The 26,483-nt window shown below is 39.9% G+C and overlaps 1 protein-coding gene across 3 annotated transcripts in view; it reads left to right on the top strand.

The window, feature by feature from the left end:
- The window catches only part of LOC137992350 (adhesion G-protein coupled receptor V1-like), a 104,017-nt gene extending 77,534 nt beyond the window's left edge, over positions 1 to 26,483 (top strand). For 2 of the 3 annotated variants that reach the window (XM_068837638.1, XM_068837636.1), the window contains exons 60-87: positions 285 to 482; positions 572 to 767; positions 1,443 to 1,771; positions 2,734 to 2,889; positions 4,471 to 4,570; positions 5,085 to 5,128; positions 5,681 to 5,800; positions 7,125 to 7,273; positions 7,799 to 8,006; positions 8,475 to 8,578; positions 9,868 to 9,987; positions 10,931 to 11,038; positions 11,958 to 12,032; positions 12,737 to 12,901; positions 14,126 to 14,195; positions 14,740 to 14,820; positions 15,263 to 15,387; positions 16,683 to 16,740; positions 17,221 to 17,343; positions 17,718 to 17,822; positions 18,274 to 18,396; positions 19,263 to 19,344; positions 19,604 to 19,706; positions 20,708 to 20,865; positions 21,828 to 21,949; positions 22,978 to 23,172; positions 23,746 to 23,805; positions 25,095 to 25,509. In XM_068837638.1, the coding sequence (XP_068693739.1) occupies positions 285 to 482; positions 572 to 767; positions 1,443 to 1,771; positions 2,734 to 2,889; positions 4,471 to 4,570; positions 5,085 to 5,128; positions 5,681 to 5,800; positions 7,125 to 7,273; positions 7,799 to 8,006; positions 8,475 to 8,578; positions 9,868 to 9,987; positions 10,931 to 11,038; positions 11,958 to 12,032; positions 12,737 to 12,901; positions 14,126 to 14,195; positions 14,740 to 14,820; positions 15,263 to 15,387; positions 16,683 to 16,740; positions 17,221 to 17,343; positions 17,718 to 17,822; positions 18,274 to 18,396; positions 19,263 to 19,344; positions 19,604 to 19,706; positions 20,708 to 20,865; positions 21,828 to 21,949; positions 22,978 to 23,172; positions 23,746 to 23,805; positions 25,095 to 25,376 (3,759 nt within the window). In that variant the 3' untranslated portion in view covers positions 25,377 to 25,509. Of the gene's footprint in view, positions 1 to 284; positions 483 to 571; positions 768 to 1,442; positions 1,772 to 2,733; positions 2,890 to 4,470; positions 4,571 to 5,084; positions 5,129 to 5,680; positions 5,801 to 7,124; positions 7,274 to 7,798; positions 8,007 to 8,474; positions 8,579 to 9,867; positions 9,988 to 10,930; positions 11,039 to 11,957; positions 12,033 to 12,736; positions 12,902 to 14,125; positions 14,196 to 14,739; positions 14,821 to 15,262; positions 15,388 to 16,682; positions 16,741 to 17,220; positions 17,344 to 17,717; positions 17,823 to 18,273; positions 18,397 to 19,262; positions 19,345 to 19,603; positions 19,707 to 20,707; positions 20,866 to 21,827; positions 21,950 to 22,977; positions 23,173 to 23,745; positions 23,806 to 25,094 lie in introns of all 3 variants that reach the window. The other variant, XM_068837637.1, reaches the window with a different exon arrangement.

Raw genomic sequence — 26,483 nt, 5'->3', positions numbered from 1 at the left:
CGTGGAAAGGAGAGATAATAAATTTAACCTTTATAAATCGCTTTTTTGTTTGTTTGTTTTGTTAAAATTTGCTTTCCTCTTTGATCAAAAACTTAAAAGGAGGGTGAAGGTTTCTTGCAAAGATCCAGTTATTGCTTAATCGTGGATCCCGTGATATCAGTGAAAAAAGGATGGCAGGGAGTACTATAAGCTGCGATCATGGACAAAATCAAAATTAAGCCCCCCACACACAAATTTGCTTTGAGAATGACGCTATCGATGGTCGCCCTTTTTACACTTTCTAGGTTGGTCCAATGCTTGTTCCAGATAAGAAGTTGGTGTATTCTATGTACCTGGCCAGCGTCCGCACGACACCCGCGGATCTCCTCGGAGGCGCAAATATTACTACCGACGTCAGCCGTCGCACTGCGGTTGTCGATTACAGCGGTGTTGTTGTCATTTCTCCAGCCAGTCAGAATCTTGTAGCAGTTGAAGGAAGTGTGGTAAGTGTGTATTTCGCATCAAAGTGTTCGTCTGCTGCAATCTCCATAATTTTCGTCGCTGTCCTTGATGTCTTGTTTCTTTGTTCCAGGTCAAGTGTACGATTTTGCGGCAGTTCAGTGTGTTGGGATCTGTTACAGTGAATTACGTCTTCCTCGGCCAGTCGAAAAGTCTGAACATGGCAGAAGGAGAGTTCAGTAAAGAATTCAATATTGATGTTACTGATAGCAACGACAAACCGGAGAAAGACCGCCTGCTGTATCTTAATCTCACTAGTGTGACTGGAAGTGAGTAGTATTGTCTGTACTGAAAGTGCAAAGGTTACAAGGTTACTATTATGAACTTATAAAAGCTGTTTTAACCTGTTTTGAGAGTGCAAAGTTTCATACGTCAAAATAGAATAGCTTTTTTTGAAGTTGTATTGAGGAAATGTTAGCACCCGCAATAGGCACCATTAACTCCTCGGTGCTAAGAAGGTGTTATGTCATTCAAACTACGATAAAGATGTAAAAGCTGTTTTTAAATCCCATTTAAGAAGGCAAATAAAAGAAATGCAATAGGAGAACGAACATTTTCCAGGGGCCGAATTTGTCCTTTTTTTTTTTTTTCGATTGAGAAGTTGCTGAAACTGCTTCTGAGATGCATTGTATTTGGTTGCAAGAAAAAAAAAAACGAAATTTGTATTCCTAAATTCCCCGCGTTCCAGTATTGACGTCACTAGCTTGCTATTCCCAGTGTCCTTTACCAGCGCGGTTTTGTGCCGCCCGGAAGGGAAAATTCCAATCTTTAAAAGGCTGGAAGGCATAGAAAATAAAAATTGGTATGGAATTTTTTGGGTTGTTTTTACCTCAAAAGTCATTTTGTTTTGATTGAAAAATCTGTCATACACACTTTAGAGGCTCTCTATTTGCTGTTGTTTTTATCTTCAACTGTTTTTGAAACGATTGTTTAATGTTTTTCAGGTTTTTTTCCGCGTCTCGGTGTCAACAAGACTGTGCGAATAACTGTCAAAGATAACGATGATCCTCGAGGAGTGCTTAGTTTCCGTAACCCCCGCGTAACAGTGCCAGAGAACGCTACCAGCGGAAACACTCGTGTTGTGGAGTTGGAGATTCAACGCACCAAAGGCACTCTGGGTAATGTCTCCGTTCTTGTGAGGACTGTTGGGGGAGGGGAGAGATGGACCTCCAACCTTCTGTCATTGAAGGAAGCTATTGCAAGGAAAACAGGCCAAAGGAACGCTACTGTTGGGCCTGACTATGTGGAGCTTGACTTCAGAGTTCATTTTCCGGTAAGACTTTGGACTCGACGAGCTCAACACGAAGACGCACTTTTGGTGGTTTTCACGTTACGTCATCGCCGCCATGTTGGTGAACGAAACCAAAGATCTCTCATTAGCTCCTTTTGTTCGTCCACCAGCAATTGTACATTGTAGCAATGTTATCTGTGTCTCTAGAGATTGGTTGCAAACCATCCATAAGAGGGGCTCCCTTTACAACACGCATTTGTTCTAATTCATTCAAGCACGACTGATTATGCAAGATCAACAAACAGAGAACGCCTAAAAGATATTACCAGCGCGAGAAAAGGGACGGGGGATTAAGAAAAGGAAATACAGATAACATCACATAACATTTTTCCAGACACATTGTCATGATTAGGGGATTCTCCATTGCACACAATTATCAAAGAGCTCTGTATGCGACTATGGTTGAAGGACAATTCATCCGCATTGCCTAAGGAACAGCGCCTTTTGTAATGCGTTTTCGTGTTTGATAAAGAGTTCTTGTAAGGGGAGGGGGAGGGGGAGGGGGAGGGGGAGTTAGGGAAGAATGATTTAGAGCGTTGAACGTCAAGATGTGCTGTCGTCGTATTCACCTTGCTGGTTCTACGGCTTGGAAGAACATAAATGACACCCTTGAATAAGAAATCATTGACGGCGGTTGACATTACTTTCGCTAATTGAATGTCCGACCAAAATCAGCTATGATAGTCCCATTGATTTTAGATGATAAGGAAAGATGACCGTTTGCCAAAATATTCTGATTGTTGTCACAACAGGTGAGTTCCCAGTTTCGTTTTGTTAAGGCTTTTGAAGGGAGTGGTTGAACCTTTTCGTTAAATATTATGACCACCCTTGAAGATTTTGTGTTATTTATCTGTCGAAAAAAGTAAGCTCCTAGTTCGGACGAATTCTCCACTATCTGTTGGTGACCTTGGAAGACAGCGTTTGATTTATTTAACATATTTCAGGAAGCGGACCCCATACCAGATGAAGGACAAGTTAAAAAAGTCCAGTTGGTGATTAACGATGATGGAACAGCGGAACCCGACGAAGTGGTTTTAGTTTATTTAACAGACGCGAGAGGAGGTGCTAGAGTCGCTTCTGACGCAGACATTAGGCTTCAGGTACGACTCTTGCATTTAAGGTGGCTGGAACCAGTTTAACTACTTTAAAGAGGCCTTCTTACTAGAAGGGTTGTAACTACCAGACTTTATCACGTAACAGCAATGTTATGGTACCACATGAAACACCAATTATTGCTTAACAAAATTCAGGTCAGAGCTATTTTAGCAAAATTTAAGGTAGTTCTCTGAATTGGCTCTCATGAATTTGTAAAACTTTGCCGATAGTTCTATCTCAGATTGCTAATTGCTATTCTACATTATAAAATGAGGTTTTGAAATATAAGAAAGTAAGACGAAATATAGGGTGTTTTGTAGAGCTTTCATGTTGCCATGGTAACCTATTACGTCACAATGGTAGGCGCATTTTGTTAAGCAATAATTGGTGTTTCAGATGGTACCATAACATTGTTGCTACGTGATACAGTTGCAGTGACAACCCTCCTAATAAGAACGTCTCTTAAAAGTGGTGGAACTGGTTCCAACCACCGTAAGACAATCATTTGTAACAAGGCTCGGCAAAGAGACTTTTTTATCGACTATGACTCGGGCGGGTTCGGACGGACTCGGAAAACAACCCGAATGAGCCTTAAACAGGGATCTGACTTACTCCTTAGCTACAGCAAGGCTTAGTCATTGTAAGCCAAATTAAGGTAATCCTGGATTACAGCAAACTTACGTTTCCAGTTTACTTAGTGACAAAAAAAATCCACAAGATTTTAGGTTGCATTTGTGATTTAGACTTAAAATTACATTTTAAAGGCTTTTTCGACGGGCAAAATTAAGATTTAATCGCAAATGAGTTTTAATCGGCTTTCGAACAGCTGGGCCCATGAAACTGCTTTGGTAGATAATAAGAAGTTAAAGTTCGCTAAATAAGCAGAGTGTTACCAGCGATAGACGTGAGCAGGGTATCTTGTAGCAGGGGATGGGAGGCAGTGCAGCCCAGTGGTAAGGGTGCTTGCCTTGAGATACGGAAATCCCTGATTCAAGACCCGCTCTGACCACTCGTTGAATTTGCTCCTGGTATTCCCTGGTCTAACTGCCCAGCTGCGCTTGAAAAATAGCCAACTGGTTTGCCTCCGGCCGGTTGGGATTCTTAGGTAACAATTGCTGTTGTTCCGTCGTTTCATTAACTGTGTTTCACCGGCCCTGAAAAGCCCCTATGGGGAGCGGTCAATTAATTTTTTTAAAGGCCCACATTCGCCCATAAGTCATTGCGCACCGTGACTGAATTTCGTGTAACATGAAATTACCTAAATATCTGACATGTTGTATCCCGCGTGATTCGCGTGAATGCATTTAGCCAATCACATCACGTATTTGGACGAGTCGGCATTTGAAAAGCAAAAACAAACGACCGCAATGACGTTTGAGCGAACGTGGGCCATTAAAACAAATCCGTTTTGTTGGTTACATTAGCTAGTATGTCAACTCCATCTTTTCGACTGCTCTTCAATTATGTAAAAGCCTCTTTTAAATTGGTTGTGTTGCCGAATATGTTCATGCAGCTTGTAATTTTAGAGGGTTCTAATATTGGCATCATGTAAATGTTAACTTAAAATATCCTTATTTTTCTTTCAGTCATGGGCGACCGTGACCATTGAAGGAAACGACTTGATGAATGGTTTAATTAAGTTTGCTTCAACGACTGCAACAGCTGACGAAGATAAGGGCAAACCCGGTAAGGGTACTAGGTGATTAGCAAATGACGACTTAGCCGCCATGTTGGAACAAAAGCTTGTTATTGGCTTCTTTTGTTTGTCATGCTGTCAGTCCGCTATCGTTACGTTCGTCCCTAAAGATTGTTTGCAGACATCCCATATGGGAAACCGGTTGCTTGGCAACGGACGAAAGGACAACTGAAAAATCAGGGTCCTAGGCAGGAATCGAACCTACGACCTTCCTGACACCGGTCAGATGATCCAATCATTGAGCTACAAGAATTTATGAGGAACTTGGTCGTTTATCTAGGTCCTGAAAGGACCATGGGTCATGCTGGTCAGTTGGCTCTACCAATTCATGCGCCTGCAACTGTAGGTGCAAAAGAATTTGAGGACCACCCGAATACATAATAGGCAGAGAATGTGACTCGAAATTTCAAGTCAATCTTCAAGCTTAGCAATACGGAACCTTATCGGGAAATAACTTTTGAGAATCAATTTTAGAACGGTTTTTGCATTTATGTTGTCTTTCAGCCGTGCTTAAAGTTGAAAGAACAAAGGCGTTTGGGGAAGTTCAGGTATGCGGCATCCGTCTCGCTTTTGTTGCCTTCTTTTTGGACTGACGTTCTGTCTATTAGTCTCTCTGTCTGTCGGGATCTAGCTTGGTTGACTTTCATACAATCAGTCCGTTGGTTTGTCTGGCTGGCTGGCTAGCTGGCTTGCTGCCTCTCATATTCGCTAGGCGGTGACTGCCTCTTTGTCAAGTGTTAATTAAGCTCCTTAAGAAACTACTAACAGGATTTTATTGTGTGAATTAAGAACTTAAATAAAGCACCAATTTATTTGATACGGCAAGAACATATCAACAGCAACTACTTCGAGCCTGAGTCCCTTGAAAGACTGATTTGCGTCTCATGAGTTGTAGTTTGTTTACATGTCGAACAGTATGTCACTCCAATGAAAAATTGACTGAATTTTAGATGTGGTTTTCCTGTGGTATCCCACGTAAAAAGGTAAACTACGTCATCGCTACGCGATATGTTTAATCATTGGGCAATCAGTAAGTTTGTTTTTGCACTCTTCTTGACTTTTTCTTCTGTCCCTGACCAAACTATGCTTTCTTTAAACAGGTGCAGTGGATTGTTAGTGAAAGTGCGTTCCGTAGCGAAGTTGAACCCTCGCAAGGGACCATCGCGTTCGCATCTGGCGAGAAAATGAAAGATCTTACCATCCGTTTAATAAATGACAATGTAAGTGCATTTACTATCTTAGGAACCTGCAGGTGATTAGGAAAGATTAAGAATGCCAAAACTTTTATTGAAACAAAAAACTGAGCTTATCGTCAAAAAGGGCTTTAAGGCATTAGTACGTGTAACAAGTTCAAAGGAGCTATGTCGCGTTATTTTAGAGTGTTTCGGGGAAAACGTTTAAAACTCGAAAATGGCAATGTGGAATTCGTTTATTGATAAAATTATCGTTATATCACAAACATCACAAACAAGATGATGCTCAGCAAAAACGATCTTTATCCAGGCGATTTGCCATAAACTTGAAAAACTTCGGGCCGACTTCTTTCAAGATTGTCCAAATGTAATCCGTTCCAATCTTCTCCATTTGTGTCCATCCATGCTTCTATTTCCTTTTGCATTTTTGTTTTATGTTGTTTAACCGTTTTATGTGGTTATTGCAGTGTTCCATTCTACTTTTTGGGCATTTTGGTGACACGAGATTACATCGTTTTGCGTGACATAGCCCCTTTAAGTGCTATTGCTTAAAATGGAAATTCGTGGTTCCGAAACATCTGTCTGGTTGGTTGAACGGTCAGGTGACCACGAAGTATTGGGGTATGGGATCCTCGAGTTTCCCTCAGTCCATCTCTAAAAGACCAACCAATCTTAATTCTCACAAATATGACCGAGGGCTCGGAGAATCGAACTCAATCAATTTGCTTGCAACCTTTGTCCCCAGTTCTCCTCGTGCTTGTTTAGAGTATGGCTTTCTTCGTTGTTACACTTCATCTTATTAACACACGAATTTTGTATAGAGTGTTTTCACGTGACCATTTTGATGTGCCCAAACGAAGGATCGGCGGCCATTTTGGTGTTCTTAACTAATCCTCCGGGAAATGAGGTCTCTTATCATTCAAACGTCTTTTTTTGTTTCGGTAGAAAAATAAGGTTACTGATCACGTGAGTTAAAACACTCTATAGAAGGTATAATTTTATCTATACAAAATGTCTTCAGAGAGCTTTTTCAACTCAGTCATCACCGCAACTTTAAGCCTTCTGATCAGCGAAATACTAGCCATAAAGAATTGATAAATATTATTGGGTGGTAAAACACTAGTGAGCCCATCATTCTTTGTACTATTTAGAGTTTCAACATTCTGGGCCAGTTTGCTGGCAAAAATATCGTCAAATATTCCCCTTTTCTTCTTTGAAAACAACGCTCATTTATGCATGTCGTTGGTTTTGCTCTTCCAATCAAGTTTATGTATGTCGCGGTTAAATAAGGCGTGAAGTTAAAAGGCTGATCGTTTCATTATCATCATCATCATCATTACTTTTTTCCTAGAAACCTGAGCGAAAAGGTGAATTTCATGTTAATCTTACCAAGATTAACAGTGGTAGCCAAGCGCTAATTGTGTCACCAAGCTCCGCTACAGTGATGGTTCTAGACAGTGATTATCCAGATGGGACTATCCAATTTTCGAAGGACGCAATGTAAGGGATTTTCTTTTGATTTGTTTGACCTGTTTGCTTGTTGACATCCAAAACATGGTCCCCCGAGTGAATTCAATGCCGGTAATCAAAGTTTTATTAATCTTTTTCTCCTATGAATATTTAAAAATTCAAGTAAACTATGATTCTTTTCCCAAACGCGGTGAAACGTATTCGATTTGATCTCATTTCTTGATTGCTGGTCCCTTTAAAATTGGTCATTTCACGTAGTTTCCAGTTTGCACGGGTTAAGCAAAGAAGTGTGTTAAAATGAAAAACGCACTTGCACGAGCAGAATTTCGACTCATTTTTTGCCTGGTAGTTACAGCTATCGAGAAAAGAATAGAGTCTTCGTTGTTGGACGGCTATAAGAACCATGTTGTTTGACGTTTGCTGTTATTCACAGAGGCGAATCTCAATCTCTAGTTTCGGTGCCAATCAGGCGTAAGAATTTGACAGGTTTACCGTTTGTAACGCATTATCTGTTCAACAAGGGTCGTAGCTAAGATTTCAACTCTCTTTGTTTAGCTATAAGGCTGTAGACAAGTCGTCGACGGAAGTATCCGTCGAGGTCATTCGGGGACACGGTTTGGATACGGACATCATCGTTTACTACGAGACACGTGATCTGAGTGAAAGAATTACCACGAAACCAGGTGTGGAGACGTACCAAGCTCTTGCCGGCCAGGATTATCAAAGACCTAATACAAAGTTTGTCAGATTTGCCAAGCAAGAGGTGAGGATTCCTCTTTCTGACTTAAAATATACTCACCACAGCTCTGCTTTTTCGGTCTTAAATGAATTTATTTACGCTTCTGAAAAGCTTTCTTTCTTGTTTTCTCAGCAGTAACAAAAGAAATTTATTTGTCAAGATCCTTTTTTGCCTTGTGATTGGGTGGGACAACAAAGGGTGATAGAAGGCCCTTTAAAAGACCAAAAAACAAACAACCCTAGGAGAAATGTAGAAAGTAGGTTCTTGAATTAACGTTCAGCGATGACTGAAGTTGTACTAAAATGGCATCTTTTACGGCATGCATAATTTTCAAAAATCTCAGAAAACCGGCTTCATTTTCTTCGCTGACTTTGCCCCCTTACAGCTCTGAAACTCATGCTTTTATTTAGTTTTTAAGGCTTTATGATGCTAATTACCTTAAATAAATCTATAACATTATTTTATAGAACACTTTTTCCATTTTTTTTTCAGACCTCTAAGCTCATTTCTATCCCCCTGACACGATTGGAGGCATCGGCTACAAATTACCCCAAAGCCTTCGAGATTGTCTTGCTGAATGCCACATCCGGAGCCAAGTAAGTCGTACTCCTTTCATGTGCACTAACATTTACGCTAGTACAATGTGAAGGAGGCTACCCATTACCACAGATAAATCGAATTAGCGGGAAGATTAGGGATACCTAGTGCCCGTTTCTCGAAAGTCCCGAAAACTTTTCGGGCCCGAAAAGCCACCTGTGAAGTTGCCAACCGCTTGTTTTGGAAAGCCGATCTTTTAACATGTTTTCAAGGTAACAAAAAGAAAAATAACTGTGAAGTTTGACGAATTAAATGCTCTCCGTTCTTGAGATACAAAGGGAATTGTGACACCCGAAAATGGCCCGTAAAGTTTCGGGACTTTTGAGAAACGGACCCCTAGTCCGGAAAGATTGACCTTGTACGCTACTTTCCACATGCTCAGTTGTAAGATGTCCGATTAAAGCTAACCTTGAACAAAAATGTGCATTTTTGGTCATTCAACTGCCTTCAATGTGACATGACTTGTATACTGCTCTGTATGCCGTCTAAAGGTGGCCTCAGTGCTCGAAACTGTTATATAGGAAGCCCATAACTAAGTATCACGAGTCTCTTGCTTCTCCGAACTGGTATACCAAATGGGAAAGTCATCGGTTTGACTGATGTTGAGAGTGTTCGGATTTATTTTCCGATCATGCCCGATTTATCATCGATAAAATCGCATCACTTCGGGTGCGTTTCTCTAGGAAAATCCAAATCCGGATTCTTTTATCCAAAAGCGGATTTTGCGTTTCTTTACTAAAATCCGGAAATGGGTTATTGCTCCGAAGAATCCACTCTCCGAGTGGATTCATTAGATCAGATCTGAATCTGGATCTTTAGGATTCATGATCTACGGATTCAGGATTCATGATCAGGATTCAGGATTCATGATCCACGGACGGATCCGAAAAAAAAAACTACGTTTGACCAGCGGTAGCCTTTTGAAAGTACACTTTCCCTCCATTTGCGTGAATCATGGTGAGCAATCAAGGTGAGTTTTCAGCGCTATTTTCTTCTTCAATGTACCCGAAACTTATAGAAAGTCAATTCGATACAAATTATATTAATGCTTACTGACTAAAAGTGGGCTGTCACGCCAGAAAAATCCGTTTTCGGGTTCTTCGTTTCTTAGGGAACGAAGTATTGTTGTGATCTGAGATCGTAAATCCAATCTTGGATTCTCCCAAAGAAACGCACCCTTTGTCTGTTGACCTTAATTTTGACCTTGAAATTCACCACCCCCTTTTAACAATCAATCCATATAAACCGTAGCTGACCTATTAATGACAACTGTCTTTATCACTCTCAGGATTATGCCAGGGTTGAACTTGTCAATGGTCATCATTTCTGACCGCAAAGAGACAACAGCTTTCCTCAGATTACGAGCCTTAGCTCTTCGAACACCACTCACTGACGATGATATTTATGGGTACGTTATTAGTATAGAAAATTGCACGATTCCAAGTACAATTAGGAAGTAACAGGTACCGGTGACTGGTGTCTTGAAAGGTCTCACGAGCATCCTGTTAATTCGGAAAGTGCGGAAGAATACTGCAATTATTGTTAGTGATAATACACTCAACAAAAATGTTCCCGATAGTTTCTCGAGGAAACACTTTTTGTTTGTGAACTGCGTTCTGTTGTGAAAACCTTTCATGCAGCTATGGAAACTTTCATTCAAGTTTAAATATTTTTGTTTTAGGAATTTTGCAAGTTGTATTTGTTAAGTTATGATTAGCAACTTCTGTCGACTATTTTTTGCGCGCGTGGTTGCCACAGTAACTTATTTCGAACTCAGCGGAGCAAACTACAACTAATTGGGAAAGAACTTATACTGCTCTCGTCCAATCAGAATCGAGTAATTTTGTTGAGTGAATTGAAACTTGAATTATTCCCGTTTGTTTTGTTTTAGCGTTAATTTTGAAATGGGCATCGTGAAACTCGCTGAGGGTACCCTTTTATTTTTTTTGTCTTTAACCGAATTCAAGGACGCCTTTTCGTTGATGATTGTAATTTTATTTTTGCGTAACAGTCAAGGCTAATTTTTATAAGGAAGTTTTCGACTCTGAAATGAAACGGAACTGAAATAACGTGGAAATATTGCATTCAAATGTGCATAAGGCATATAAGTCTAAGGCGACCTCCCTTTTTGCGCTATAAGGTAAATTTCCTTCTTTCCCTTCGATGGGTTTTCCCTGAGGGGTATATAGGGGATGTCTTTGCTGGTTGGCGTTGGCCATCGAGTGGAGCCTCTAGGCGAGCTCGGGAGGGAGATGATCGAAATTGCACTTGAGGGCTGCTGACTTGACCACTTGATTCTAATCTATTCTTCTAGGAACAGCTAATAAGAAGTTTCTTGTTTTCTGTTTTAGCATCCTCACCGAGCTTTACAACAGTATCCAGAATACACTAAATGAAGATCAGATGCAACTGACGCGTGACACAATTACCGTTATTTTGAATTACAAGAGAGACGTGGCGTGAGTAATCAACCAACAGTCCTTGCCAAATTTGTGGGAACCCATGATACAACATTTCGTCTCGCTCTTCCCTCTCTCCCTTCCGCACCGGTTTTTGGCATCTTAGATGTCCACCAGCATTGTTCAAATAAAGAGAAGCGGGTATCATGTTAGTAATAAGGGAATGAGCTTTGTCAACACTGTGAGAGAACAAAAAATTTTTAAAACTTGCGGTTATAGTGGCTTTTGCAATTGGTGGGCTATATCGACTCTTATTGGCTTAAAACGTGTTTTTTGTTTCGTGAAGATCAGGAAGCCATCAGAGTGGGGCTGCATTCCCGTTGAACACAAAAGATGGGAGAGAGAGCTTTATTATCTTTTTTTGTTTTAAACGAATATTAAGGACAAGCATAATTAAACTAACTGAGTAGGTGAAAGTTACTCAAAATAAATAAGAGTTAATTTATCTGAGAAAAAGAAATAGATATTTAAACTTGATGGTTGATGGCAAAGGCGCACTGCTTTTGTCCGAATTCACTCAAGTACATGCTGTTGCTAATCTAAGGTAGCGATCAGCAGTCACGACTGCCAATTAAATTAGGACGGAACTAATAAACAATAAAAGTGATTCAGCAACATGGCATTAGTTTTTTGGTGGGAAACCTACATGACTGTCGTTATATCATATGCGTACGCTCAATGGTTCTGACAGCTCAAATGCCTCTATTTCTAGAAGCTCTTGTTTCGCAGTGGTCAAAGCAAAGAAATCCATAAGTCTGCATTCAGTTAGTTCATCAGGCGTTGTCATTTAGGGGAGTTAGGAAGTAGGTTAACAAGACACTCGTCTCGTGTAAAGTCGTATATGCGGACCGGCTCAATTTGTGACAGGCGTTTTCTGTACGGTTGATAATCGTAATCATTTCCTTATCTTGTATTGTAGGTTGGCGGATAGACTGACGAGCTTAATGATGAAAATCTTCGATGAACTTTTAAACCCATCCAGAGAAGACACCAAGTAGGAGTTCAAACCTTTATTACAAAATTTACAGGATTTTTTGACGGGAAGCAGACATCTGACATTGTCATTGTCTCACAGTTGTTGCCACTTTGCAGTCAAAACTGCCTAGAGAGTGTTCCCACATGGCGCCATGTTGGAAGAGGGAAATATTCTTTCGGGAACGGGACTCTATTTTTATGAACATTCTTCCTTTTGGTTTAGTATGCAAATATAGCTGCGGGTCACATGAGTGAACACACCCTATAGTTAATGATAACTTGAAGTATTGTTTTTCGTCTTGGAGATGTACTGAATATACCAAAATAGGATCTGTTGAGAAAAAAGTCCTGGTGGGCGGTGGCCCCGAATTCAACTTTACTTTACTTTGCATATAAGTAACCGGTTCCCTTCTTAAACTCTTTGACCCCCATGATCTAAAAGTTCATTCTCCTAACTACTTCCATAGATTTCTTCCTTAGCTGGTCATGAGAATTTGGCGTTCTATCAGGATCATACCCTTAAGCTGATAATGATCTTTATTCTCAATACTTGTCTTCCTAACAGAATATGGAAATTGAGGGGGGGAATTTACATACTGATCAATCCTGGCCAGTGTCAAATGGTTAAAAAACGTGTCTTTCTTTCTTCTTTGTGGTATGGAATTTTTCTTTTATTTTGTCTATAGTGTGTTTTTAAATAAAATGTTGTTTTTCCTTTCCCAGGGGTCAAGAAAAGTTTTCTGTAGTATTTGAGGCGTTCGCATTTTCTTTGCTGAATGGTAAGTCCTGCCCAGGCTTGCAGGGTGCGGCAATAACAGGAACGTATGCTGTGGTAGAAAGTTTCAGACGAACTCCTGAGCAAATGAACGGACTGAAGTTCAATGCAAGGTGAGTATACTTCGTATGCCAAGTCGCCTGTTCAGAAACGAGGTCAATTCGCTTCTTAAAACCACTCTGGCTATTGAAAAATTTTGAACCAAACAAACAATTTTCTTTAAGAAAGTGTTTGTATCGAAGGAGAAATGTATTTTAGAATCAATTATCGCCTTTTTCAAATTTCCCGGGCTCCGCCTTCTTGAATAATTGTGATGTGCCACGGTTGCCCTTATTGTTTTCACACAAAGAGCAACCATGACCAGGAGCCCATTACCCGGAGCCTCCATGTTCCATATTAACCCTCTGAGTCAACCCTTTCCCGTATCTTTCTATTTTTAGAAGCACCTCGCAGGAGGGCTTTACTGGGTGTTTTAACAATAGCCAATCATAAGAGACCTATGGTCAGCCATTTATTACGTCACATACGTATGTGACGTATGTGAACCACTTCACGTATTTTCTCAGTCACATACGTCACGTACGTCAAAAAATGTAGTAGTTCTAAAAATAGAAAGATACGGGACAGGGTTGACTCAAGGGTACAATACAGATGGAAGCTCCGGGTAATGGGCTCCTGCCATGACACGTAACAATTATTCAAGATGGCGACACCCGGCAAATTGCAAACCTAAGCAACCTTTTTGAAATTCATTTATTTCGGATTCAAACGCTATCATTCAACAATTTTGATTGTAAACATTATTTTCTGTGGTGTAAAGTCATTTTCTTGTTTTAGTGGAGGTTCCTTTTAAGGAACGTGCACAAACCTAGGAAAGAATCAATCTCGCTGCAGAATTCGGTTGTCACTTGAAAGAATGCCTCAGCATTCGCAATGTTAGCAAGATTGAGAAAGTATGGTTGCAAAAAAAATCAGAAAATCGCAAGCAAACATTTCTATTTAAAATCGTTGCTCTCTTGTAGCCTTACAAACTCTGTAATTTCTTTCATTCTTATAGCAGCCATTTACTCAGCATTTTTTCGACCAATCAGTTCCAAACTGGCAGAAGACCAACTTTAGGTGCCCAGTTGGATGATGGGCACAATTTTGATAAATCGGTTGATTTTAACGATTCTTAATCTTCCTGGTCCTTACTTGTTTTAAGTGGCCATAGTGCTGTGCAGAGTTTCTTCATTTTTGTACTTAGTCGTCAACGCGAAGGCAAGAAACCCCAAAATCTTTTCGAGAAATTTAAAGATCTTCGCTCTATTTAAAAAAAATGTTTATCTTCTTTGCAGCAATGGAAAAGATTACTTCAAGTATCCTTCCAATTTGTATTCATCTTCTTCTTCTTCGGATGACTCAGACGTGAGTGGCTCGTCCTTGTTTGTTTGTTTCATTCCTTTTAAATTATTGTGTAAAATGATTGTCCCATGAATCTCGCTTCCCCGAGTCTTAATCTTATAGATTCGACTCCTACGGTTTTTCTTCACAAGTGTCCCATCGAGAAAATACATCTCTTCATAAATTATGTAATGTAGCTCCTTTGTCGTCTTTCTGGGTTTAATTTCTTTTAAATAAATAATTTGTCCCCCTTTTTCCAGTTATTTTTAAGGGGTATTAATCAAGATGTTAAGATTGGTGGAAAGTGACCCCCTTCTCATAGATTTTTATGAACCGAGACAAGGTCGAACGCTTGAACGGTACTAAGTTAAATTTTATCCTGCGCTGGAAACAATACCTCGCATGCACATGAAGTTGTAAAAAACTTCAATTTTTGTTTTTCCACGTTTCTGTGTGTCCGTAAACACCTGTATTCTCAGGGAAAAGGAACTTACTATTTCCCTCGTGACCTCATCAGACAAACTGGTTCTCATTCACTTGTTAAATCGCCATATCGCTTATTTTCCAGTGTCGCGATGTTCACTTCATAAATTATCACACAGCTCACTGGTTCAAGAAGCCTGACCAATCACCTGTCATCAGCGACAAGGTTTGTCCTTCGCAGCTCGCTTTAAAATTCTGGATTCCATTTATCCAGTTTTCGATTAATGTTGAACTCTTCCTAGTTTGGAGTGATCTAAGCATTTGATATTTCTCACTGTTTGAAGTCAAAGTGATTCAATCAAATTTCGCGCTAATGTGGTAATGTGGTAAACCGACTTTGAAACTCTATTCTCGAGTAACAGACGTATCGGAATACGACGGAGTTCCTTAAAAAGTGTTTTAGAAAGGCGTAGAAATGAGTGTGCTTGACGGTTGTAATGCGTAAATTCTCTGATTGTAATTTGAATTTCAAAGTTTCCTTTTTCTAAAAAACAGAAGTTACCAAGCGCATTTTGGGTTCATAAGATTCTAGTAATAAAAGCGCAATTCTCAAAATTCATTCTACCCTTTAGCGCTCTCGGTTTGAACTCATTTGTGCGTTTTTTCAGGTTCTCTCCACGTCTCTTCGCCCTTCCACTTCATCAGATGACTTCCCATCACCCGTAAGCAGCAGGAATCCAATCACATACCGCATCTATACCAATAACAAGCGAGTCACGCCCAAGGGAGCAGAGTGAGTCTTCTCTGCTTTTCCTTTTGAATTCCTCATTGCGTCTGATCATCAGCACTCTGTTTATTTGGTTGCAAAAGGATTACGTCCTTACAATATACCATTACTAAACGAACTTTCTGCGATATCCCGCCTAATCAAGGTGGATTCAAGTGGAGTTCATTTTACTTGTTAATACCTGGATTCTTCCGATATCACAAAAACCGAATTCAATAATTATTTTACGATAAAGTGTTTAAGAGAAATCAAACGATAAAAGTGTTATCGCGAGGACCCCATATTTGTTTCTTTTGAACAGGGAATAAATAATATGTATTTTATCAACAAACTTTGACCAATAATGCATAGTGTACTTTTAAGGTGGCTCACACCAGTTTCAACAATAGAGCAATTTAAATAAATATAAGGATTTGTATGAGTTTATTCCCAAGAGTCTCGAGATGATACCTTTTGTTTAGGGCTGATTTTTAATGTATCGAAAGTGGGCTATTTGGAGGAAATGTCTCATTAGAAGGAATAGCGATACTCGCCGTTACGTCACCTATTGTCATTAATGTGCCAACCAGAGATCTATCTATTGGCTGTCAAAGGTTCTTTTGTTCTGTAGTTGGCAAAATTTAAATATCAAAAGAATTGTTTATAAATAGTGAATATCGCTGTAACTCCACAACACCGCTTCACGAAACGGCAATGTTATGGTACCACATGGAACAGCAGTAATTGCTTAACATGATGCATTATTTGATGTGACGTAATAAGTCACCATTTAAACAAAGAATCATCTGAAAACACCCTATATTTTGTCTTTAGTTAAACGCTTACATCTGAAAAACGAACTTGGGGACCCCCAACTTTTATTCTGGAAATTGATAAACAGGCTCAAATCGAACTCTCTGCAAAGTGTTAAACACATTCTCTGGAGCGGATACATAGCTACCTTCACAACTGGAAAATTTTAGAGATGGCTCTGAATCCGCTCCAGAAAATTTTTTTTTTTCGACTTTGCAGAAATTTTTATCTGAGCCTTTCAGAAGTAAAAACTGGGGGTCACCGAGTTCGTTTTTAAGTGCGTCTTGTGAAGCAATTGTTGGTGTTTCTAATCGTACCATAACTTTGGCGTTACATGAAACAGTTGGGTAGATTCAATCCTTCCAAAATGGTACAGTTTGTTCGAGCCTTCTTAACCTTAGATTAATGAACTATCTGCCAGCAGTTTAGTCCCTAATCTCCTAAAACGCTTTTAATGCTTTGGTGAAGATTTAACATCTCTATGTGGGCATGATCTCTTTCTCTTCTAGTTGCGTTTTTTGGGATTATTCCAAGGCCACCTGGTCCATGGAAGGTTGCACTTCAAAGGTAGAAACTTGTTTTTTTGTTCTTTTACTTGCTACGTTTCTGTTACTATACGTTTCCAGTCAATCATGGCCAATGTATATCCATCATGGTGTGACGACGGTGATTTTAATTGCAAAGTCCCCGAAAGTGACCTATTTTATTTAACTCGCGTCAGATCCAGTCAGACGAAAGGAAAAGCCATTTTTGGTCTGATTTGGATGTCTATACAGGTGAAAAAACTAATAGATGAAAAGTGTGCAACAACTGTTGGATCCTTGCTGAAACACAAGAACGTAACATTTAGAATTTGTTCCCTGCACTTAAGGACCTCGCTAAACCGGGAAACATTGATTCGAAATTGCGAAACATTTTCGCGAATGAAAATGGTTTTCAGTTTGACAGCGCAATAAGTAATGTTATTTAATTTTAGCCACAGACTGACAAAAAGAGTGCATAAAATATCGAATTTTTGTTAAAATAGCCATTGTGTGTGTTTTTCAGAACGATAAGGGTGAATACGTGGAGTGTCAGTGTGATCATCTTTCCGTCTTTGCGGCTCAAGGCGAAAGTGATGACCGAACTGGTTACAATCTTGCTTTCTTCATCGTGTTTTTCGTATGTTTGGTAAGTTTTTTTATCTCTAAGAAGGTGTTCACATCAACAAGAGGTTATACCAACACTAATCATAACATCGATTGCAGCCATGAAGAGAAAAATGATTGCTCGAGAACAACAATTGGGTGGATAAAAGCAACTACTCGTAGACGATGAAAATCGCAGTTACAGCAGATAAATAGTGATGATGGTGATGACGATGATGTCAGTGTTGACGATAATGATGACGTGGTGATGACGATGACTATGACGATGTGATGAGGGCGACGACCAAGGCGATGATAATTCTAATAATGGCGATGCATACTGCATGATAAGTCTGATATTCTTGGACAGCACCCCCAGTTCCTAAGCTCATTATGATCTTTTTTTTTTAATTTTAGGGTGTATTTGCTGTGGCTGTTATCATCCATCACCTGTGTTCCGTCATAAACATGTTTGCTGCTAAGCTGCTGACGCATTTGTTCTTTGCTTGTATGATGGGTCAGGTAAGTGCGCTACTTGAAGCCGGTGACCATCAAACCATTCTCCGCCGCACGTGCCAATTCTTATTCTCGTGCGTTTTCCCATGTTTCATCTTATTCGAACCTCGAGCTCTTAAGAGACTATGAGCATGATAAAAATAGGGAAATACGCCAATTAAGAGGCTCTTTCCCTTGCTTCTATTTTTAATAAGCGGTTCATCGATTGCTTACTTCCACCTGATTGGATAGCATTGACCACTTGAGACCATTGAAATTGTCTGATGAGTCCACCATGCGTTTAAAACATCCTTGGCGGTCGAGGTTTGTTTTGTGCCTGGTGTCATCTTCTGTATTTCAATGCATTCTATTCGAGGTTTAAAATTAGTTACCAACGAGGGGCTGCTCAGAACTTTAAACAGCACTTCGTGTGGGCCTACTGACGATTGTACTACGTTTTGCCCACGTTACCTTTCAGTTGATGTTCATCCTCGGCGCGTTTGTGAGTCCCAATTTAGTCGATGAACCCATCCGCTGCTCCGTGCTCGCCATGTTTTTCCATTACTTCTTCCTGTGCCAGTTTACTTGGATGTTTGTTGAGGTACGATTACTCGAGTTTATGCTAATATAAAATAACTGCTTTGTACCTGAGGTTTAAGATTATAAGACGTAAGCGTAAAGGAAACTAGTAAGGCTGCTTAACAACAACAACAAGTGAGTATATCCCTCTAAATCCGGATACAGTATCAAACATTACCTTTAATAGCATAATTATAAAATACGTTCGTGCCTGATCGTTCACGAATGGATCATCCCTCCATGGTATAAATGTGGCAAATCATTGGTTATTCCCCGGTGCAGAACTATATCATTCGAAAGTTTAAGCACAAGACCTTTTCGTTTGCCGTCCTTAGGGAGCTTAAGCAACGACGACGGCGACGGCGACGGCGACGGCAACGAGAACCTCATCTCAAAATATAACTTCAAGTTGTTGTAATCACTTCGTAACTATTTCAACCTTTTTAATATGACAAGGGTGCAGTAGTTCCTCAAAAGTGACACTGGTCGGAACGACGCTTAATTTAGAGAAGGAAATGAAAATTCATCCTTAATTGCTCACTTTCTTCATAAAACCTCAAATTTGGCTATTTCACGTTGTTGTTTTGCAGACGACGGCAAAGAAATGGATAAAAGTGAAAAACGCACGTGCAGGGCGTGCAAAGCTATTGTTTTTGCCCAATAAATATGCAAATTATGACGTTCCTGTTCCCGTCGCCGTTGTCGTTGCTTAAGCTCCCTCTTGGCTCAAAAAGGTGTCGCCCTAATTCTCCGCATTATCTTTACTGCACCCGTCATCCGTGAAAGTTGTTGCAGGAGAGCGGAAGGGAATCAGTCGAGTCGGGAGATGAAGTTGTACTTTTGTGCAGACGTTGCTGGAATTTTATGTCACTTGTATTTCTTTTGCAGGCTTGGAACCTATGGCGAATTTTTGTGCTAAATGATGAGCATACGGACAGGAAATTAGTTATGTTCTTTATCCTTGGATGGGGTAAGAAAAATGTTTTAGCTCTAACTAACGGAATAAGAATTTTATAGAAACAACAATTAAGAAATATTCCAGAATTTACAAATTTGTAAGCTCGTTGCAAAATGCAATTGATATTTAAGTGCCGTCAACGAAGCAAAATTCAGTTCCCAGATGCTTTTGTACTGAGGTCGAATACAGGATCCATCAAAGTAAGAAAAGATGAAACCGTTATTAACAGGGAACCCACGTTTGACACCAAGTCGTTTTCCGTTTGTCCTAGGTCTGCCTGTGCTTGCCATCGTGTTGTATATTATGATTACACAACTTGGTTTTGGTTGGGAGTTCACGATCGCCTACGCAGATGTTCACAACAACGGAGACATGTAAGTGTGCTCTTAGGTTGCAACATGTTTGTAAAAAAGCAATCCAGATAATATTGACATACCCTGGGTTCACAATAAAAAACACTCCCGTAACTGCATGGATGAGTACGAACGGGTTTAAAGTAAAAGTAGTAAATTAATGGTTCATTGTTATATGCTCACGTTGTCGTCAAAACCTAAAATTTGGTGACTCCAGGGCCCGGTTGTTCAAAAGCCGATTAACGCTAATCCCGGGGCTGTTTGCATTGGCATCGGTGTAGTGATATCAATCGTCGCCAGTCGTCGTCGTGATATGCAATCGTCGCCAGTTGCGTAGCTTTTAACTCACAGCCTTGGATTAATGCTGTCTACTGAGAAAGCAAACCATTCGTACAGGAAGATACATTTATGTCCGTGAAATGAAAGTTGGAAGGATCATTTGAGTTACTTGAGCAACTTAAGCAAATGCAAGCAAGCCGTAAAAGAATCCAACCTTGAACGGGAATAGAACGAATGATCGTGCGATTGTAATGCACTTGCGCTTTCAACTGAGCTATCAAGCCAGCTGAGAGGTGGCCCGCTTGCCTTCTAAGAAGAGTGGAATTCCTCAAGGATTCACTCAGTTCTGTAAACCCATTAGGTGCATGCCCAATTTTGACATCCAATGCCAAGTGCCCCCCCCCCCCCCCTCCAGTCTAAGCATGTGCTACCCATTTCCAACAATAAAGTAAGGGTAAAGGTTAGCATGATTTTTAGGTTAGCATCTGTTTATCCTTACTTGAGAGGGCAGCATTTGGGGGACTCTTTCTGTCGTTAATTGTCTGTATTCCAAGGAAACAGTGAGAGATGTTGAAATCTGCTTGCATCTAATTTCGCGCATTTCTGGATTTACCTGGATACACTGAGAACTCACTCTTAGCAACATGGGTTTTTTTTTCTTTTAATCTTGATGGCATGCATGCAAAGACCTTTTTGGGGGGGTTGTCTCAATCCTATGACTTGACTAAGAATTCCTTTCTTAGGTGCTTTATTCCAAATGCCTACGCTGCCCTTGCTGCCGCCGTCGGCCCAGTCCTCCTCTTGTTAATGGGTGTGGCGGTGGTGTTCACGCAAGCGTATCAGGTCACTCCTCAATGGAAACACTATGACGATTTATTCCGTGGCCATTACAATATTAAAGGTAAGATGTAACGAGAAATATGAATGGATGTACAAGCGGCTCGTAAAAATTGTTTCGCTCTTTCTTTATTATTTTTCCGATGAAGGGGGACTGGTTGGAGTAGGCATTTACAGAGGTGCATAACTGTGACGCACCGTCGGCTTCCATTGATACCCGCCTCGTAGCTGAAGGAACTACTAACGTTAAATAAAGTGACTTCACTTCACTTCATTCTCGCAACTAGTACCATAGAGTTCTTTGTTGGGTAGTCATGAGAATATGGTGTTATGTCAAGAACACACCTCTTAACCTCTTAAGCTGATAATAATCTTCATTCTCGATACCTGTCTGACTGACATTCCATTGAAATTGTGAAGATAATTTACATACTGAACACTCCTAGGAGCCAAAGGCTTAAACGATGACCTTCGTATTAGATATCTTTTCCTCTACCTACTGAGTTGCAAGGCCAGAAGGGAACACACAGTCGCTATTAAAGATCTTACTTCACTGTATTTGAAAATGCGCAAGTACACTTGAAGGGTAAATTGGCCGCGTAGCACTTGGTAACGACGGATGAATTGTAAGCCAATCAAAATTTGTTCCACATGTTTTTTTCGTTTGCGTTCTGTTTGTCCGTTTTTCTTTCAAGCTCATAGGAAAGTCGCTCTAATAATATTAATAATAATAATAATGATAATAAAAATAGTAATAATAATAATAATAAATAATAATAATAATAATAATAATAATAATAATACAGATATGGCTGAGCAAGAATGGCCTTCTGGTAGACTGTGAATCAGATAATATGAAATTAAGGCAGAGCAAACCTGGAACCATGAGAGAACCAATGGACTCAACCCACAACTGATATGGCATGGAGTCCGAGAATCAAGCCCAGGTCCCATGTGTGTAAAGGGGGTGCTCTTTCTACTGCGCAAGCCTTGTTTGCCTTATCGCTTTCCTTTTTTTCGTTGCAGAAATTCGTTATATCATTATGCTATTCGTCCTTGTCACATTGGTGTGGCTGTTTGCGGGGCTGCACGTAGCTTTTGGAGCCTTTTGGATGCTCATCACATGTATCGTTCTGGACGGAATACTGGTAAATGCGGCATTTCTTTTATCAAGTTTACATAGTACAGACGCAGGTGTGCGTGAGTTGGTTATCGTGGGGTTTTAGGGACTAGAGGTATCCATTTCGATCGTTGGTAAATTCAGCTTCTTTACGACTTTCCACCAATTTGTGGATCACAAGCTTTTAATTCCTGTTAAAACGGAGAAAATCCAACAGCGTCTTGTAAAATATTATTACAATTTTCTCTTAAGGATTTTTTAATTGCATAGTTTTTCACAAAGCTTCGGAGATGCCGTCAGGGTTGTTTGGAAAGTGATCCGCGCTCTTTGTACCACTTGCACGTTTTTAAGAGACTTGAAAATGCACCTGAAAAGTAGAACGCATTTCGCCGTCAATAGTGATAATAACGGTAACACTGGACCGTCTGACTAGAGTTTACCAGGAATCTCTCGTGTTGGGCCAGTTTTCGTTGGGTTTTGATTTTCTCCCAGATAAATTACTCCTTAAGTTACCCAGGGATACAGGCTTTGACAGGCCATAAGAGCAATCTCATGTTTCCTGTCATGAGCAGTTCGTGCCGTTGATATCTCTTGTTGATATCTTCATCTCAGCCGTTGTCGTCTTCGCTGCTTGATCTCCTTAATGTCACGAAAGAGGAAGTTTCCTTGCAATGAATCCTCATTCGGTTGCGTTGTCCTTTGTACGTCTCAAGGACCATAAGCACGCGCGTTTTTGAGAGGCGGACGGCAACCGGAAGTGAATATTTCGCTCGCCACGATAGCCGTCTCTCCCAGATTTTTAAACTTAGGGTCTCTAATAGTGAAAAGATACTTAGCGATATAAATGTGGTTGTGTGAAGACAAGTTGAAAGAGAGAACAACTCACTTCCGGTTGCCGTCCGCGTCTCAAAAACGCACGTGCTTAAGCTCCCTAATAATTTTTCAAAGGCCATCTTGAGGCACACTTTGAACGACGCCAATCCCAGCTCCCTATGGCATTTTTAAATTTCCTCCTTTTAACCAGATCTCGTCGTCTTGTTTTTGTTTACATATTAGGCGCTGTACGTATTAATCTGGTACTGCTGTCTGCGTAACCAGTTGCGTGGCGTATTTAAGAAGTCGTTCGCCGTGACGTCTGTTCCACCGCCGATAGAATTGCGCGAGGACATGTTTAGGGATCGCCCTGGAAGTCCCGCGCACTCAATAGGAAGTCTCAAGAGACCAGTGATGATGAATTCCCCGGATGATCCGGTAAGGCTCGATAAACTAAGTACAAAATAAGTGTACTCCTCTGTCAAGCTCTTAGTGGCAAACCGACTTAAAATATTATAACTATAGTATTATTTTGAGTTTTGTATGCTAACTTTACATGGAATCTTATGGCGAATTAAATTCTACGTACGTAAAAATGAATTTAAAGACGTCTAAGACAAATATAATTTATCTAAAAAATAAACGCACATTTTTTATCGATTGACTTCTCTAGAACGTGAGTAAAAGCTTAAAAACGTAATGGCATAATTCAAAAACCAGATGGGCTCTTTTGAGGCACAGAGCGGTTATGTTTTGATTTTGCGCGAGCAAGGACAAATTTTACCCTCCATTTGCCTCACACAATCAACCACCTAACCAATTTCCAGCCCTCTTCCTTGGCTCAACCTTTCCTGTGTTTTCAGCATGGAAGACTGCATTATTCTTGACCGAGTAAACAAACCCCTTTGTGGAAACAAGTAGTTAAACAGGAAAAATCAGTTGCATAGTGATAAACTGAAGTTAACATTTATCTGTTTTGTTATTTTCTTTTTTCTTTTTCAACCGGGTCAGGTCTATCTCACCAAACTTGAACGACGCATTTCCTCGGCTGGATATCCAAGCTTAACAATTGTTAGTGAATACTATCCCTTTCATCTCTTAAATTTTGTTCTATTTGTTTATTTATTTATCTACAATAGCTTTAAACTTTTAAAATGCCTTCGGTGAAAGTTACATAAAACTATAATGTTACTGGTTAAAAACTGCATTCAACTTTTAAACATTTTAAGAGGAATTTTAAACAGTAGAAAATTTAACCATTTAAATTGTTTACAGATTGATTTTCTCGTGCAGCATTCTCAAAGGTAACATTAAAAAATAACATCAGGATTTTGTTTGTCTTTGACACTCCAGCGAACATTGGGACTGACGAAAATATAAAGTTGTCATAAACCTTTGTCATAATGCATGTTCCTTCAACAAAACGTCATTCTTCGCATTCACAATGCACGGCACTAAATTAAAGAAGATCGATGCCGGAAACAATTAAAAATATAATGTACCTTAGAGGAAAGTACATATCTAGTTATTTATCACAACTACCCGACCTTGTTATTTTCAGAATGAGAGCTAACAAGATACTCAACAAGGACTGGGTCCTTTCTAGTTGTTCCTTTGCAAACACCCGAAAGCGCTTTGGGCCCGAAATCAGCATCCGCGTCGTCTAGATAAAAGTGAAAATGAAAAATAAATCCAACTTATTATCCCTGTATCATAGGCCTTGTGAAGTTATGGAGGGAATTATTATTGCAACCCACAAAATGGCCTCCATACTGAAGCTTTGAGGCTTTCGTGAGACCCAACCCAGTTCGCGTTTGTTTTACGAAAATCGCCAGAATTTTTTTAGGTTATTTAGGGCGCCCTAAACCCTTTGTTTCCAACACTATCAAAATGTTTAGAGTACATATTTTTCTTTGTCTGTGAGAAGTGCTTAAAGCCCATATTCGATATATATAAATTCTGTCCCAAACAAAAGACATCATCTCGAGGCTCGGGGGAATAAACTCATACAAATCCTTATTTTTATTCCCCAGTGCCTGAAGATGATGCCTTTTGTTCAGGACTGAATTTCAATATATCGAGATTGGTCTATTAAAGAGTAACTGTAGGTGCTCCCGTAAGCCAACTGTAATTAGTCGTTCGGTCTTGTTGGACAGCAAGACATTCACATTGTACTTTACGAGAGTTGCTTCATCGCCCAGTTACTAAGATTAAGCAAAACTTTCTCAAGGGGAATTAATTTTCATAAAAAAACGGACCGCAGTAGGCGAATCAGCTTTCCACCTGTCTTGAACCATTTTCAATACCTCGTGGTCATGGAAGGGTATTGCGTGTTTGACGTGGACTTTATTTTCCTACAGAGCGACTGGGACGACTTAGACTTAGGAGCCACACCTAAAGGCAGCCGCAAAATGCTGGTGAACTTAGACGACACTGACAGCCTGGGGCGGGTGAACGAAATGTACGAAGATGACTTGGAAAACCAAGATTTTGACGACTTGATATTCGCGTTGAAGACTGGGGGTCAGTATGAGGGAGACCCTACCCGAGACGAAGATAAAGTCCCAGAAATGGACAGCGGCAGATTTGGAGACGATCCCTTTGGACTTCGGAGAATTTCGATCGCCGATACTCACCTATAATATACTCAAGTGTGAAATTGTCGTAAATTTTATCACATAAATAATCTATACTGAGAAGAACTTGGCTTTGTTTTTTAACCTGTATCTATGTGATTCCCTTGGAAAGAAATTTTATAATAGGCTTGTAAATGCAGTCGTATATTTATAACAAAATGTAAATTGCTGAGCTTAAAGTAGAATCAGTAAAACTTAAGCCGGATTAGTACATTTCATATTTACGTTTTCTAATATTCGGTTTACTACGCCATTGTTCTCGAAACAACGAGTCAACACAGACAGCTATTTATTTTTGCTTGTTTCTATCAAACTTTTTGTTACAGTTTTATACAAGAGTGGAATTTGTTTTATTCAATACTAAACTGGAAAACATTATATTTTTTTCTATGGTTTTTTTGTTTTTGTTTCCGGACAACCACGTGTGAAAGAAAATACTTTAACATAATGCCACAGCTGGAATTTGCTGTGTGAGGTTTTTCATAGAATGTATCAAAAATTATTATTTTTAGCGGATGTCCTCAGTGATGTCGTAAATTTAGATAGGATTATTCATGTATCTAGGTCTCGCAATTTAAGGAATTGTAATAAAATTGGTAGATTATCGTGTCCGTTTTAATAAACGCGAGAGACCGTATTTTGCGCGATAATTCCGGTAGCGTGGTCTAAGTCTACAGAAAAACACTGTAAGAGCCTATTGAAATTGCAGCAAGGTAGACGAATATGAAACGACGACAAAAAATGCCAATCGACTGCACTATGCAACTTTGTACGGCTGTCAGAACTTGTCTAAAAGCTAATCATTTTTTCCCTCTGGCAGTGAGAGATCGTCGCTGGGCCTTGCTTTCGTCACTTTCCGGGAGACCATCGTCCGCCAACATGGCGACTCATTCTCGTAGTCTTCTCCGCGCCGAGACCACAAGTGAAGAGAAAGAACCTGGGTTTGACGACGATGCTAATGTGCTCGCCTTGACGTCATGTGTAAACGAACTATTTTAATTATAAGCTGCAAGAGAACGTGACCTAACCTTTTAAAATTAACAAAGGCTGTATCATAAAAGTGATTTTTAAAACTTAGTAACAATTGAGATAAAGTTTAGCATTGATAATTTG

The sequence above is a fragment of the Montipora foliosa genome, chromosome 2 (genome assembly GCF_036669935.1).
Source record: "Montipora foliosa isolate CH-2021 chromosome 2, ASM3666993v2, whole genome shotgun sequence".
NCBI classification, from domain to species: Eukaryota; Metazoa; Cnidaria; class Anthozoa; order Scleractinia; family Acroporidae; genus Montipora; species Montipora foliosa.
The sequence above is the reverse complement of the archived record's forward strand: the minus strand, read 5'-3'. Positions and strand labels throughout refer to the sequence as shown.